Source organism: Bubalus bubalis, chromosome 6, assembly GCF_019923935.1.
Source record: "Bubalus bubalis isolate 160015118507 breed Murrah chromosome 6, NDDB_SH_1, whole genome shotgun sequence".
In the NCBI taxonomy this organism is placed as follows: domain Eukaryota; kingdom Metazoa; phylum Chordata; class Mammalia; order Artiodactyla; family Bovidae; genus Bubalus; species Bubalus bubalis.
Window position 1 is genome coordinate 98916075 of NC_059162.1, and position 14140 is coordinate 98930214.

Genomic DNA, 14140 nt, shown 5'->3' on the forward strand with positions numbered 1-14140 from the left:
ATGTAAGCATATGATAGTTTGCAGTATCCCAGAAAAACTCAAACTCCCAGATCAAGTTACAAATATTATCTTCTCTTTATAATACTTACATTTTGTAACAAAAGAGAGATTGGTTTAAGCAAAACAAAAAAAAAGAACAGCAAATCTGGAGGCCCAGGTCTGAGCTCTGCCTTCACCTTCACCCTCCCCCAGGTGGGCGGGGACATCCTCCCAGATCAGGCTGGGTGCTCAGGGGAGGTCAGCCACAGTCAGGGACAGTCAGCGATCCAGAAGCCACTGCACCATGAGTGTCTCTGCACTGAGCCCCTCCAGAGCCCTGGGCGGGGTCTCTGGGCTCCTGCAGGTGGTCTCCCTGCTCGGCCTGGTTCTGCTTTTGCTCAAGGCGGCACAGCTCTACCTGCACAGACAGTGGCTGCTCAAAGCCCTTCATCAGTTCCCGTCTCCTCCTTCCCACTGGTTCTACGGACACAAGTGGGAGGTAGGATGGAGCTGGATGGGGGAGTGGGAGAGCAGGGAGGGCTGGAGATCTAGAGCATGGTCACACTCAGCAAGTTCATACCTGGCCCTGTGCTTGCCTGAGAGCACAGATGTCCAGTCTGATGGATCAGCCCCGTGGGTTCACTGTGTGTGGAGACAACAGACAGGAATCTAAGAAGGTGTCAAGTCACAGGAAAAGAGGCTTACCTGCGGGGTTGGGTTATGTCAGGTGTGGAGACAGAGCGGCTTGGTTCATTCAGACTAAGGGATTTTCTAGTCCGGTAAGGTCAGTGCCAGAAACCCACATCAGAGGCCACACACAGGAGCAAAGTTCCCATGATGGGGCCAGGTGAGGAGAACTGCCTGTTTGGTGCCCTCTCTCTGAACTATGAGCTCTTGGAACTGAGCCTGTAATCCTCCTCACCCTCAGTGCCCAAAACAGAGCCTGCACAGAGTGGTGTCAGTCCATTGTGTGGAGGGACAGGCAGGAGGGAAAGGAGCAGCTTGCAGGCTGGGAGGGGCAGCACCTACCCACCCAGCACCGGCACCAAAGCCTGGGGGTGGGGGAGCTCAGAGCAAAGTCAGGGGCCACATGGAAATGGGTCACCAAGGGTCTGTGGCTTAAACAAGTTTTAGGAGATAATCACAGGTTGCAGAGAGCTGAGGTCTCTCTTCCTCAGCAGCACGATTAGAGCAGAGTGGAGCCAAAGACAAGAACTAGAAGCAGCCCAAGCCCCATGCAGGCTGGCCCAGTACCTCTCTCCCCTCTCCTTCCTAATCTCCTGCACCCCAGGTCACTCAAGGTCCTTCCCCGTTGCCTGTGCATTCCAGCCTCTGGGACTCAGCTCCCATGTGCCCTCTCCCTGGAATGATCTCATCCCTCCAATGAGTGTCTCACAAGTCCCAGACCCAAGTCATTTTCATCCTGAATCTCCCAGGAGTGGAGAGGACAGTCTTTTTCCCTTGGATGTCCTTCCCACAAGTCAGTGCTAACTAGATGCAGCTATTTCTCTCTGCAGATCATAGCGATGAGCTTCTTCTGGGAAACCTTGCCTCTGGTTCATGTTTCTATCCTGAAAGCATCTTGGTAAATTAGGAGCCAAAGAAAAAGCAAGTGCAGGCAGACTTCCTCACATCCAGGTCTGAGTTAGGCCCCCTTCCCCAAAGCTTCCTCATAGGCTTTGTCTTCTGTCCATCACACATTCATGATGCCCTCCGCTTATGGCACTTGCTCTCTCAGTCTACTTCACTAGCCTGCAGTCTCCAAACAGACAAGCATCTCGAGCCGCTGCCTAATTTAGTGCCTTCAATCTGTGTCTGGCACAGAGTTACTGCTCAGTAAACACAAGCTCAGTGAAGGAACGTGACCCAGAGTAGCCAAATTGCCTCAGAGCTGGTGAGTCTTGATGGTAGAAAGATGCTGGTAGAGGTCAGATACCAAAGTGTAGAGGGTTTGATCTGAGTTGCACAGAAGCCATTGAAATAAAGATGATGGGACTATTTGGAACTTGCCTGGGATCAACTGTTGACCAGAAATCCAGAGGTAACAAAACAAACTGAGTCTCCAAAGTAGAGGAGAGGCAGTTGCTCTGTGGTAAAGATGACAGGCCACCAGGTGCAGGGAAGAACATGAGCAAAGACACGGAAGATGAGCAGGTGGACCCGGTGCAGGAAGCGCCGGCAGCAGCATCCTGGGGGCAGAGCAATGTGTCCGTGGAATCGCCAGCCTGTCAGGGCAAGAAGAGAGAGGGTAAATTCAGAAAGGAAAGGCCTTTGTGGTCCACACTCAGGGGTGTACAAAGATTCCACCACAAGACGGGAAGTGCACAAAAGTTTCTGACAATTAGTCAATGAAAATGAGATCAAAAATCCACATATCAAAATCTTATTTCAATACCATTCTCATATGTGTACATGCAGAATCTATCCTACAACTGTGCACACACTCAATATGGAAAATAATATTACACACACAATGTAATATTTAATTTTTTTCACCTAGCCATACACATTCCAAACATTCTTTCATACTCATATACATTAAATGTATGCTGGGATAACATCAAACATATATATGATCAGGATGGCAAATGAAACTAATATATAAATTAAATTCTTAAAATATTTATCTCTTCTCTAAATAAACCAAGTAATATGAAAACTTGCTTACTTTCTCCAGGGAGTCTTCCCAACCCAGGCATTGACCCAGGTCTCCCACTTTGTAGGTAAATTCATAATACCTGAGGTGCCAGGGAAGCCCACCAAGTGATACAAATTATCATAAATTGCTCAAGAAGTTATGTCACTGTGTGCAAATTATTTCCAAATGTTTCACAAGCCATGGAGTTACCTTTGATGTAAGATTCTGTAGGCAGTTTGTAGTGTTGGCCCATAACTCTACTTGACATGGGACAGAATCCGATCTTAGGAGAATGGTGGACAGCCTGCAAGGTTGGATGAGATTCCAGGTCAGAAGAAATCGTTCTAAACTCTTAGTTCTGCTGATGGATGTAGAGTGACCACCTGGTGCCCTCACAGGCCTTCACCTCCACTCCTGCTCTGGAACTAAAAGAAAGAAGTCATTGTCTTGTCTTTCCCTTGGTGACAGTTCCAAGAGGAGGACGAGCTGCCACAGCTACTGAAAAGGGTAGAGAAATACCCAAGGGCCTGTGTTCGCTGGATGTGGGGCACAAGGGCCTTCATATTGGTCTACGACCCTGACTACATGAAGATGGTCCTGGGGAGATCAGGTGAGAGGGAAACCCTCAGCCGGAGACAATCTTCCATTTGAGTACATGCCCCTGGGTGTGAAATTCCAGAAGACACAGGCACATCAGATGCCAAGGCCTGAATTCCTCCAAACACCCTCCCAACCAAAGCCAGATAGGACAACATTATTTACTATTATTAAATGCCTTACTCCTGGTGGACCTGGATTCTCTTTTACGTCTCTTTTCTTTTTACAAACAAATTGAGATGATCCCAGACCTGGAGCCAATTCCTTGTCCACACTGTCTTAGGTTGGGCACCTTTCACTGTTGCCTGTCCTGGGTCTTTTTTTTTTTAATTAAATTTATTTATTTTAATTGGAGGTTAATTACTTTACAATATTGTATTGGTTTTGCCATAAATCACCATGAATCTGCCACGGGTGTACACGTGCTCCCCATCCTGAACCCCCCTCCCACCTCCGTTCCCATACCATCCCTCTGGATCATCCCAGTGCACCAGCCCCAAGCATTCTGTACCCTGCATCGAACCTGGACTGGCAATTCGTTTCTTATATGATATTATACATGTTTCAATGCCATTCTCCCAAATCATCCCACCCTCTCCCTCTCCCACAGGGTCCAAAAGACTGTTCTCTACATCTGTGTCTTTTTTGCTGTCTCTCATACAGCGTTATCGTTACCATCTTTCTAAATTTCATATATATGCATTAGTATACTGTATTGGTGTTTTTCTTTCTGGCTTACTTCACTCTGTATAATAGGCTCCAATTTCATCCACCTCATTAGAACTGATTCAAATGTATTCTTTTTAATGGCTGAGTAATACTCCATTGTGTACATGTACCACAGCTTTCTTATCCATTCATCTGCTGATGGACATCTAGGTTGCTTCCATGTCCTGGCTATTATAAACAGTGCTGCGATGAACATTGGGGTACACATGTCTCTTTCAAGTCTGGTTTCCTCAGTGTGTATGCCCAGCAGTGGGATTGCTGGGTCTTGAGATGGCCAGACCACCACTGACTATAGAAAAATCACAGATTCTGTCTCATTCTATGGCACTGAACAGAGTTTATGTTTCAGGGCAATTCACCATCTTAGTCCTGTGGGTGTTCTGCTCTGCAACACTGAGTCTACTTTCCTGGGACCACGGTGACTATCAGGACAGAGAGAGTCAGGGATGGGAGGCAAGTGGGTGGTGGCTTCAGAGTGAGTGCTGTTTGGCAAGCACCAGGAAGGGAAGGGAGCCAAGGTCTAGACCTCAGCTGCTCTAGAGGCTGTCTCCGTGTTTGGTCCCATCCATCTTCCCTCCTTACTTTTCAGACCCAAAGGCTCAAATTATCCACAGATTCATAAAGCCCTGGATTGGTAAGTACATTTAAATAAAACTGCAAGCCACCCACCCGTTAGGTTAACCAAGAGTGGTTGTTTTGCGTAAATGGGGAACAGGTGCCAGGCAACCTCATCTCTGAATCAAACCTCATTTTTCGAAATACCATCAGTCTTTGTAATGGCGCTGTAGCCCTCCTGAAGCCTAGCTGCTTCTTCATCACTTCTCAGTCTTTTCTAATGTTCCCCGACTTTTTGATAAGTTCTTTTATCACCTGCCCCCTTACACCTTTTTGACCTCATTGCTGTCATAATCACATGCTATGGACAGACATACTGGAAATTCACATTCCTGAAGTGTACTGGCCTTGCTGACCCCTGCCCATAAGGAGACTTCTCCTGACACCCTTGGTTCCTCCCAAGAGGGCCCTAGCCTCCGCGACACCAATACACACCCATTTGTGGTCCAGGGACAGGTTTGCTGCTATTGGAGGGGCAGACGTGGTACCAGCACCGGCGGATGCTGACCCCAGCCTTCCATTATGACATCCTGAAGCCCTACGTGGGAATCATGGCCGAGTCTGTCCGAGTGATGCTGGTGAGTCCATCAATTGTCACCATACGTACTAGAATCCAGGACAGCTGCCGTAGTCCACTATCAGACACTTATGTCCCTCAGACACCTATTGAATAGAGCCACCCAGAATGATGCACTCATGACTTAGTAGGAGACAGCACTCATTAAAGCTAGGTGGGACAGAGGAACATCTAGGCACCAACCTGGATCCATACTTTTCTCCTCACCAAGAGAAATCAGGGCCACGGTGTATTCAGGGTCCACTCTTCTCCCATCTCCATGTTTGAACACAGGGGAGTAGATCAAGGAGGTCAGCTCAAAGTGTCCCTGTCTGGCCTGGGCAATGGCAGCTGTGGAGGCAGAGTGGAAATCCCAGGATGTCACAGAGGTGGGCTCTGACCTGGGTTCCATGGCTTCTGCACATCACTGAGCCACTCATGGGAGGAAATGAGGCCAGGTCTACATTCACAGAGCTGGGTCTTCACAAACACCACCTCTGATCCAGACCAGGTACCACCTGTTCTTAGCTAACATTAGATGAACGAAAGCAATTGAGTAGCTCATGCCCCATTAGAGCCATTTTAGCTTTTCCTTGCCTTGAAATATTTGCTTCCTAGTGTTGGATATTAGAGAAGGCAATGGCAACCCACTCCAGTACTCTTGCCTGGAAGATCCCATGGATGGAAGAGCCTGGTAGGCTGCAGTCCATGGGGTCACAAAGAGTCGGACACAACTGAGACTGAGCGACTTCACTATCACTTTCACTTTTCACTTTCATGCATTGGAGAAGGAAATGGCAACTCACTCCAGTGTTCTTGCCTGGAGAAACCTGGGGAAGGGGGAGCCTGGTGGGCTGCTATCTATGGGGTCGCACAGAGTTGGACAAGACTGAAGCAACTTAGCAGCACCAGCAGCAGCAGTATTGGATATCACCTGTCCAGATCTGACATCAGGACACAAAAGTTCTCCCTTTGTCCCCTGAGAAACTATGCTTTCTGCTCTGCCAAAGGTGGTTATTTTCATAAATTATTCCACATATTCAGAATTAGTTAGGATATTAGAGGAGAATATAACTGCATATATAAGAATGATTCAGAAAAAATAGGCATCACATTACACATGGGTTGTTACAGGCCTAAGTTGCTAAAAGATGTCTGCTTAGAAAATGGGGAAATCTCATCTGAAGATGTAGAGACAAAGAGAAAGCCTGGACCCAGCAGCACAGGTCTTCTAGGGGAGCAGAGCAGGGCCAGTGCCTCCTCCCTCCACAGGACAAGTGGGAGGAGCTCGTCAGCCAGGACTCACATCTGGAGATCTTTGGAGATGTCTCCTTGATGACCCTGGACACCATCATGAAGTGCGCCTTCAGCCAACAGGGCAGCGTCCAGACAGACAGGTCAGTGACAGCTCTTCAAGGGCAGGGTCCTGTTTTCCCGAATGGGAAGGACTTACCTGAGAGGCAGTAAGGGCAGTGTGGATGTTTATCAGTACAAAAAGTAACATTCTACAGAGAGACATGCACCACGGTCAGATTCCACCCAGACCACCCTTGACTCAGTCAGAGGTCCCTGACTCCTGCTCAGGGAGAAGCCTGGCCTCTCAGGACACCTGTAAAGGACTTTGGGGGAGGGCTCCCGGGAAATGAGGCAGAAATCACAATGCCTCGGTGTTACCTGAGGAATCTGACCCTCTCCAGGTCAGTGCCTCCCTCAACTCCAGCCTCTTCTGCGTCCTTTCCCTTCAGGAACTCCCAGTCCTACATCCAGGCCATCAAGGACCTCAGTCATCTGATTATTTCCCGACTGCGGAATGCGTTCCACCAGAACGACCTCATCTACAGGCTGACCCCTGAAGGCCGCTGGAACCACCGGGCCTGCCAGCTCGCCCATCAACACACAGGTTCCCCTCCCTCCTGGGCTGCTCCCCCACGTTCATCAGGCTCACTTGGCCTGGCCTTGACCCCTTAGGCAGATCCCAGACTTCTGCTTCCTCTTCAGGAGCTGGCACAGACCCACCTGCTGCAGGGACTGGGAACCCAGAGGTCAGGGAGTCAGGTGTTGAACAGGGAGTTACAGGAGTCCCCATGTTGGTGATGACTGAGTGAGACCCTATCCAAGCAGCATTCAGCCAGAGGCCCAAGGGCTGTGCTACTGTCGGGATTCCCGTCTAGAGTAGAATGTGTTGGCGCCCTAATTCCTGACCTGCTCACCCAGTCCCACCCTCACCCTCATCCACCTGGCACCCAGACTGGGCCTGAGGAGCAAATGGGGTTATGGTGGGTACAGAATCTGAACTGCCCAGAGTGCTCAGTTCTGGCTGGAAACCACTGATCTGGGACAGATGCAGTGATCAAGGAGAGGAAGGCTCACCTGCAGAAGGAGGGAGAGCTGGAGAAGGTGAGGAGCAGGAGGCACTTGGACTTCCTGGACATCCTCCTCTTTGCCAGAGTGAGTGTGGGCAGGAGAGGCCTGAGCCTTTGGGCAGAAATACACAGGAAGGGCAGACCTGCACTCTGGTCCTGCCTACACAGATGGAGAATGGGAGCAGCTTGTCTGACAAGGACCTCCGTGCTGAGGTGGACACGTTCATGTTTGAGGGTCACGACACCACAGCCAGTGCCATCTCCTGGATCCTCTATGCTCTAGCCTCCCACCCAGAACATCAGCAGAGGTGTCGGGAAGAGATCCAGAGCCTCCTGGGGGATGGTGCCTCCATCACCTGGTGAGCGTCCTGGAGATGGAAGAGCCCTGGCCCACCTGAACTAGAGAGAATCCGTGTTTGTCCAGTCCTGCCTGCCCTCAGATGGGCTTCCTTTCAGGGACCATCTGGACCAGATGCCCTACACGACCATGTGCATCAAGGAGGCCATGAGACTCTACCCACCAGTACCAGTCACTGGCAGAGAGCTGAGCAAGCCCATCACCTTCCCTGATGGACGCTCCTTACCTGCAGGTATGAACTTCACCTCACCACTCAGCTAAGCACTGTGTAGGACCACGTGGTAGACCAGTAATCCACCTGTGCATTTCCAGTTCCAGGATGCTCTGGTTCTTGTCTGCCTGAAGATAATATTTATTCTGTAGTTTGAATGAGTTTTAAAAAATGCTTTTCCATAAATCCTAGGATTAATACTACCATATACTCAACAGTCCTACTACTAGGAATATACCTTGGGAAAACAGAATCCAAAAGGCACATGTGCCTCAGTGTTCATTGCAGCATTGTTTACAATAGCCAGGTCGTGGAAGCAACTGATAGATGTGTATATAGGTGTCCACTGATAGATGAATGGATATGAAGCTGTGGTCCGTATACACAATGGAATATTACTCAGTATAAAATGGAACAAATATGAGTCAGTTGCAGTGAGGTGGAAGAATCTACAGCCTGTTATACAGAGGGAAGCACTCAGAAAGAGAAAAACAAATATCACATATTAACACACACATGTATATATAGAATCTAGGAAAATAATGCAGATGAATGTATTTGCAGAGCAGGAATGTAGATGCAGACATAGGGAATGGACTTGTGTACGCAGGAGGGAAAGGAGAGGGTAGGACAAATTGAGAAAGTAACATCGACACAGATAGACTATCATGTGTAAAATACTAGTATGTATCTAGTGGAAAGCTGCTATATAAAAGGAAGCCCAGCCTGATTATCTGAAATGACCTAGAGGGGTGGAATGGGAATGGGGAGAGAGGTGCAAGATGAAGGGGATATAGCTGTTGTTTAGTTGCTAAATCATGTCTGGCTTTTTTGTGACCCCATAGAGGGTAGCCTACCAGAATGCACTGTCCATGACATTTCTCAGGCAAGAATACTGAAGTGAGTTGCCATTTCCTTCTCCATATATATAGATACATAACTGTGCCTTATTTGCACTGTAGTATGGCAGAAACTAACACACCATTGAAAAGTAATTAACCTTTACTGAAAGAAAAAATGTTTGACACAAAACTTTAATGCAACAAAGCTCAACAAATAAATGTTGACCCTTCTGTGCAGTCTTAAAATAGAGCCTAAAATTCTGATTCTTGAATCATGAAGGCAGAACCAGAGGGAGGCATGGTGCTTCCATATGGGGTGTAAATAAGAGAGGGAGCTCAAAAGACTCCACTGTCATGGGTCAGAGGCTCTAGTCTCTGAGGTGCCCTCTGGTCGATGGCAAAGAGCAGGTGATGATGAGGTCTGAGCCCTGCCATGGCTGGAGGCCACCCACTGACTCAGCACCCAGTGGGTCTGAATCCCAGCCCTGTTCCCTCCTGTGGGATCATAGACCCAACCCTTAACCTCTCTGAGGCTCAGGTGCTTCATGGGCTTGTGGGGACAGGAGTGCTTGCGTGAGGATTAAATGATTCTTGCACATTCCCCAGCTTCATGATGGCACTTGATAAATGTGAGTTGTCACCTGAGCTGCTCCTAAGCATAACCTTGCAGTTCTTTTAATTCTCAATCCTGGGCTGTGGTCACCTACCCCTAATCTGTGATCGTGTGCTTTGTCATGCCCCGCCCACCTGGCTTGCAAGAGCATCATTTCTTTCAGAGTGACCGAGGGTGCTCCCATGATGGCTCCCAGGACTTTTGTGAAGCCGCACATCCCCTGCACTAGGGGACCATCAGGCTTCTCTCTCTCCTCTGCCCCACAGGAATCTTAGTCTCCCTCTCCATTTACAGGCTTCATCACAACCCGAAGGTGTGGCCGAACCCAGAGGTACGTTGGACCTGGGAGGAGGAGATGGGATGCTCTCTCGACACCAAACCCTTCCCCTGCTCCCTCTCTGGGATTCTTATCCGCCAGTGCATTCATGTGAGGGGTTTGACCCCAAATGTCCTGGCCCTGGTGCTCTCTCTGCAGGTGTTTGAGCCAACTCGGTTTGCGCCAGGTTCTACTCGACACAGCCATGCCTTCCTGCCCTTCTCAGGAGGATCCAGGTGAGGCCTCTGTTCTGGGGGAGGCAAGTGTCACAGGTTGCTACCCGATGTGTGTGACTGTCTACCTTCATATGAGGAGCATGAAGTTCTGTCCTTGTATGTTGATGTACTGAGAAGGAGGTGTGGGTCTCCATGTACAAGAAGGTCTTCAGGGCCCACCACTCTGACACTGACCTCCTATTGTCCACAAGAATTGACCTCATTTCCATGTCAGTGGCCAATCCAAAGTATCCAGTGTTTTCCTCACTCTAGGAGTATGATGTTTGAGCGTTACAGGTCTTCATGAAATTTAAACTACACACGTTTGGTTAGCACAATTTCAGTCACCTTAAAAGATGATTTTCTCTGTTCCCGCCTTCCTAGTCAGCCCACTGTCTTTCTGCTTAATTCACCTGTCCACCCTCACTGTATTCAGCGTGCTTGCCAGGATTGGGAATTCCATGTCCTGAGGCTTCAAGTCATGTATGTGATCAGTTACAGTTGTAGTTTGAAGAAAGTTTCACAGTCATGAGTGTGTTCTCACTTCCTGCAGTATATCCGACATAGATTTGACTGTGTATTAACATAACCATGACATATATTTTCTGTTGCCAAAATTCTTTATTAAAAAGCAGAGTTTAGATACCATAGTCCCAGATTATACAGAGTAATGTTAGTACGCAAAACTTTAAAGTGGAGGACAATCAAGCCTGCTTTGGGAAGTCTATTGCTGATCCTGCTCATGATGCCAGTTTCTCACTGTTCATACTGTGCACACTGTTTGCTGAACCCAGGATAGATGCAAAGCGTCAGCTAAGAGGCTGGAGGAGGATTGGAGGAGCCATAGGAACTGCAGACACGTTTATTCTCTCCTGGCTGTGTTATGGCCGCCATAACACAGCTCTGTCCGGCCTGACGCAGCCGCCGTAGCAGCAGCCGTAGAAACCATAACATAGCTAGAACATAACCTCATATAATATAACCATGATGTCGCTCCAACGTGGCCCCAATGCAGCAGTAACCAGGGCTTTCATAGTCAAACTCATAAAGGCGTACCACACACCGCCCCCTGACCTTTTGCAGGTGGAGCTTATATAACAAAAGTAGCCAGAGTCCAAGCGAGTACCATGTGACTCACGTACGCAGTGCTATACGTGATCTAGCTGTTCCATAATCATTAGCTACAAACCTTGAGGCAACAGTGAGAGACCGCAGAAAGAGAGCGCCTGACAATGCCATTTTGGCTAATTTGCTCTTTCCCTACATGGGGGAGAGTATTTTGTGTTTGACACGTGCATTTGAAAAATCTATTGCATGTAAAACATAAAGCACCCTTGAAATAGCTGTTAGCCTGACTGATACACTCCTAAATGGTTGCTGTGAAAATCTTAAAGGGCACAGAACCTCCCCTGAAATAGTAACAACAGTGACTTTGTAACTTAGTAGAAGCAAGTTTTCTCTGACTGTACAGATCTAGGAAACTTTCAGTTGATGAATCAACCTTTACAGAACAGTGTTCAAGTAAACTGTCTTATTGATTCTAGAATTTGGTTTACACCAGGGTCCAGTCCTTTCTTGTAGACATGGCTGCAGGTCATTCAGTTGCTACTAGAGGGCACAAGGGACTCGGCAGCTTGATTCCTACTTCAGACTGAATATTTCTTATATTCTCATTCCACCTGAGTTGTTTTCAATTCAATTAATATTGTTCAAATGTGAAAGTATGTATTAAGCGTGTCTCCGTGTGCCAAGACCTGTGCTAGGAGATGGGAACACAGGGATGATAACGCTGTCCTCCCCCAGGGCTCACTGTCAACAACATGTCTCCTCAAGACAGACGTCATTCACACATCCACTCTTTCACTCACTCATTCCTTGGGCAGACTGTGGAGGATCCACGATCCAGCACTGTGCTGGGCACTGGATGTGCTGCGTCCTTGAGTTACACCCATGGTGCCCTGAGGGTCCAGAGTGGGCAGAGGTGCAGCCAGCAGAGGGGGTGAGGGTGGTGGTCACTGGATGGAGCCTTGAGCATGAGGATGGCAGAGGCGAGGGGAGGGGACCTCAACCGTCCCTGAGTCAGGAAGACGAGAGGGACAGACCCCAGGTGAGTGAGGAAGAATCCAGAGAGGGCTGTGATGCCACTGAGGCACTGGGACGTGTGCTCCCTGTGATGCGGAACAGAGCAGGCCTGGAGCTACTGTGGGTTTAGAGGGAAGGGAGGAATGGAGGCTGAAAAGGCCTGATGAGGAGACCAAGTGATGGCAAGGAGGGTCATTTCTGGATTAGAATGGAACATTCCAAAGGTAGATTGACTGAGGGACTGAGGGAGACAGGAACCTAGACCATTAACTGGGAAGGAATGGGTCCAGTAGGTTCAGGGTGGTTAACCCTTGTCCTCTCCAGGAAGCCTCCCTATTGCCATTCTGATTCCTTGCACAGCCCTGCTTGTCTTCTCTGGGGACTGGGCAGCCTGTCTGTCCACCGTAGGTGGTAAGGTCCTGAGAGGCTGTCCACCCTGCCCCTACAGTGCCCTGGGCTGACCTGAAACCGGGAATTGCCAGTGGACAGGTGAATAAAGTACTAGTTCACAGTCTTGATCCACTTGACTTGACTCTGAGGCTTAGAGCACTGATGCTCCCCAGGTTTTCCTGCTGAGAGCAGGATATGAGTTAGGAGCTAGTCTGTAGGGAGGTGGGCTTTGTCATCTGTCAGGGGGAGAGCTTTGCTGGCAAGTTGAGTGTGATGAGTAAGGAAGGGATCAGGGCTGGGCCACCTGTAGGAGAGCCCTGATTCCCTGTGCTCAACAGGGGTTAGAAGCCTCTGCTTACTTCCTTTTTATCTCCAAACCTAGGAACTGCATCGGGAAGCAGTTTGCCATGAATGAGTTGAAGGTGGCCGTGGCCCTGACCTTGCTTCGCTTTGAGCTGTCACCGGATCCCTCCAGGGTCCCTGTGCCCATGCCAGTCATGGTGCTGAGATCCAAAAATGGGATCCACTTGCAGCTCAGGAAGCTCTCTGATCCAGGTGGGGACAAGGACAAGCTCTGAGGGCCCCTGCCCACCATCCTGTCTTGCTGTCACTCTCTCCTGTCCTTGCCCCTTTGCCCACTTCTTGCTTCTGTCTTCCCCGTGCCAGCTTGCCTCATCTCATGCCTCCTTCCCAGCTGACTTTCTGCCCTTCTCCTCTCACCTTTCTCCAGGCTCCCTATCTGCTATATCTCCATCTGTCTCTGACCCCCTGTATCTCTCACTGTCCACCGGAATCCTGATCACCCAACACCCTCCAGTCTGTCTGTTCTCTCCTGTGTTTCTCCCCTTCTGCCTGCCTGTCTGTCCCTGTATTCACTTCTGTTTTGATGGCAAAATGAATTCTCTCTGCCTTATAGACTTAGAACAACACAAAGTTATCCTCTGATGGCTCTGGAGTGAGAAGTCTGAAAAGGGTTTCCCTGGACACAACCAAGATGTTGACTCGCCCCTCATCCAGGGACCTGGGACAGGATCCTGCTTTTTTGCCATTTTTGCATCTAGAGCTGCAATCCTTGCATTCCTTGGCTCCTGGGCCCTCCTCTACATTCAAATCCAGCAGCATCTTCAAATGTCCCTCTGCTTCTGTCTTCATATAACCTTCTCTTTCATCAAGACTTTGTGCTTACCTGGGCAACTCAGATCAAACAGGCTTATTCTGGGGTTCTGGGAACTAGGACAAGAACACCTGGGGAGCCATCACTGGACCTGTTAAATCCTGTGTGACTCCTTCACCCTGGGCCACCGCTCTCTCCTGTGTGAGATGGGTCTACCCCCGTTTCACTCACATGGTTTCCTCTGTCCCCATCCCTGGATAAAGTGTGCAATATTATATGGAATGCGTGTGTCTTGTCTGAAAGGAGTTGGATGAAGCAGAAGAGAGATAAGGGGAGGGAATAACAGTGGGGAGGAGGAGTGGAGACAGCACCTGCTCTATGGGGCCGAGACCCTAGCAGGGAGAGCGTGTCCAGCCCCCCTGCAGCTTCACACTCTGGAGTCACTCAAGCCCCACACCCTGCCTGGCGCCTGAGGCTCCCATGACAGCTGAGTCAGGAGAAAGGCCTTGTCGCCTAAGGTTC

General features: G+C 49.1%; 1 protein-coding gene across 2 annotated transcripts; it reads left to right on the top strand.

Moving 5' to 3' along the window:
• Positions 1-214: 214 nt before the first annotated feature.
• LOC102409965 (taurochenodeoxycholic 6 alpha-hydroxylase) lies at positions 215-13414 on the top strand. 2 transcript variants are annotated; one of them, XM_044945044.2, is made up of 12 exons: positions 216-478; positions 3086-3227; positions 4533-4577; positions 5009-5136; positions 6387-6511; positions 6860-7014; positions 7456-7562; positions 7646-7836; positions 7934-8067; positions 9768-9832; positions 9977-10053; positions 12887-13414. In XM_044945044.2, exons 1-12 carry the CDS (start codon positions 284-286, stop codon positions 13080-13082), a joined length of 1560 nt encoding a protein of 519 aa, XP_044800979.2. In that variant the 5' UTR covers positions 216-283; the 3' UTR covers positions 13083-13414. The 2 variants fall into 2 exon arrangements, with proteins under 2 accessions (XP_044800980.2, XP_044800979.2); XM_044945045.2 differs by lacking the exons at positions 6860-7014; positions 7646-7836 and having other exon boundaries at positions 215-478; positions 7456-7568; positions 7918-8067.
• The last annotated feature ends 726 nt before the right edge of the window (positions 13415-14140 follow it).

Coding starts and splice junctions, on each gene's coding strand:
- LOC102409965 (XM_044945044.2), top strand. CDS start 284: ATGAGTGTCTCTGCACTGAGCCCCTCCAGAGCCCTGGGCGGGGTCTCT. Junction 6,512..6,859: donor GGCAGCGTCCAGACAGACAG/GTCAGTGACAGC, acceptor CTTTCCCTTCAG/GAACTCCCAGTCCTACATCC. Junction 9,833..9,976: donor AGGTGTGGCCGAACCCAGAG/GTACGTTGGACC, acceptor CTCTCTCTGCAG/GTGTTTGAGCCAACTCGGTT.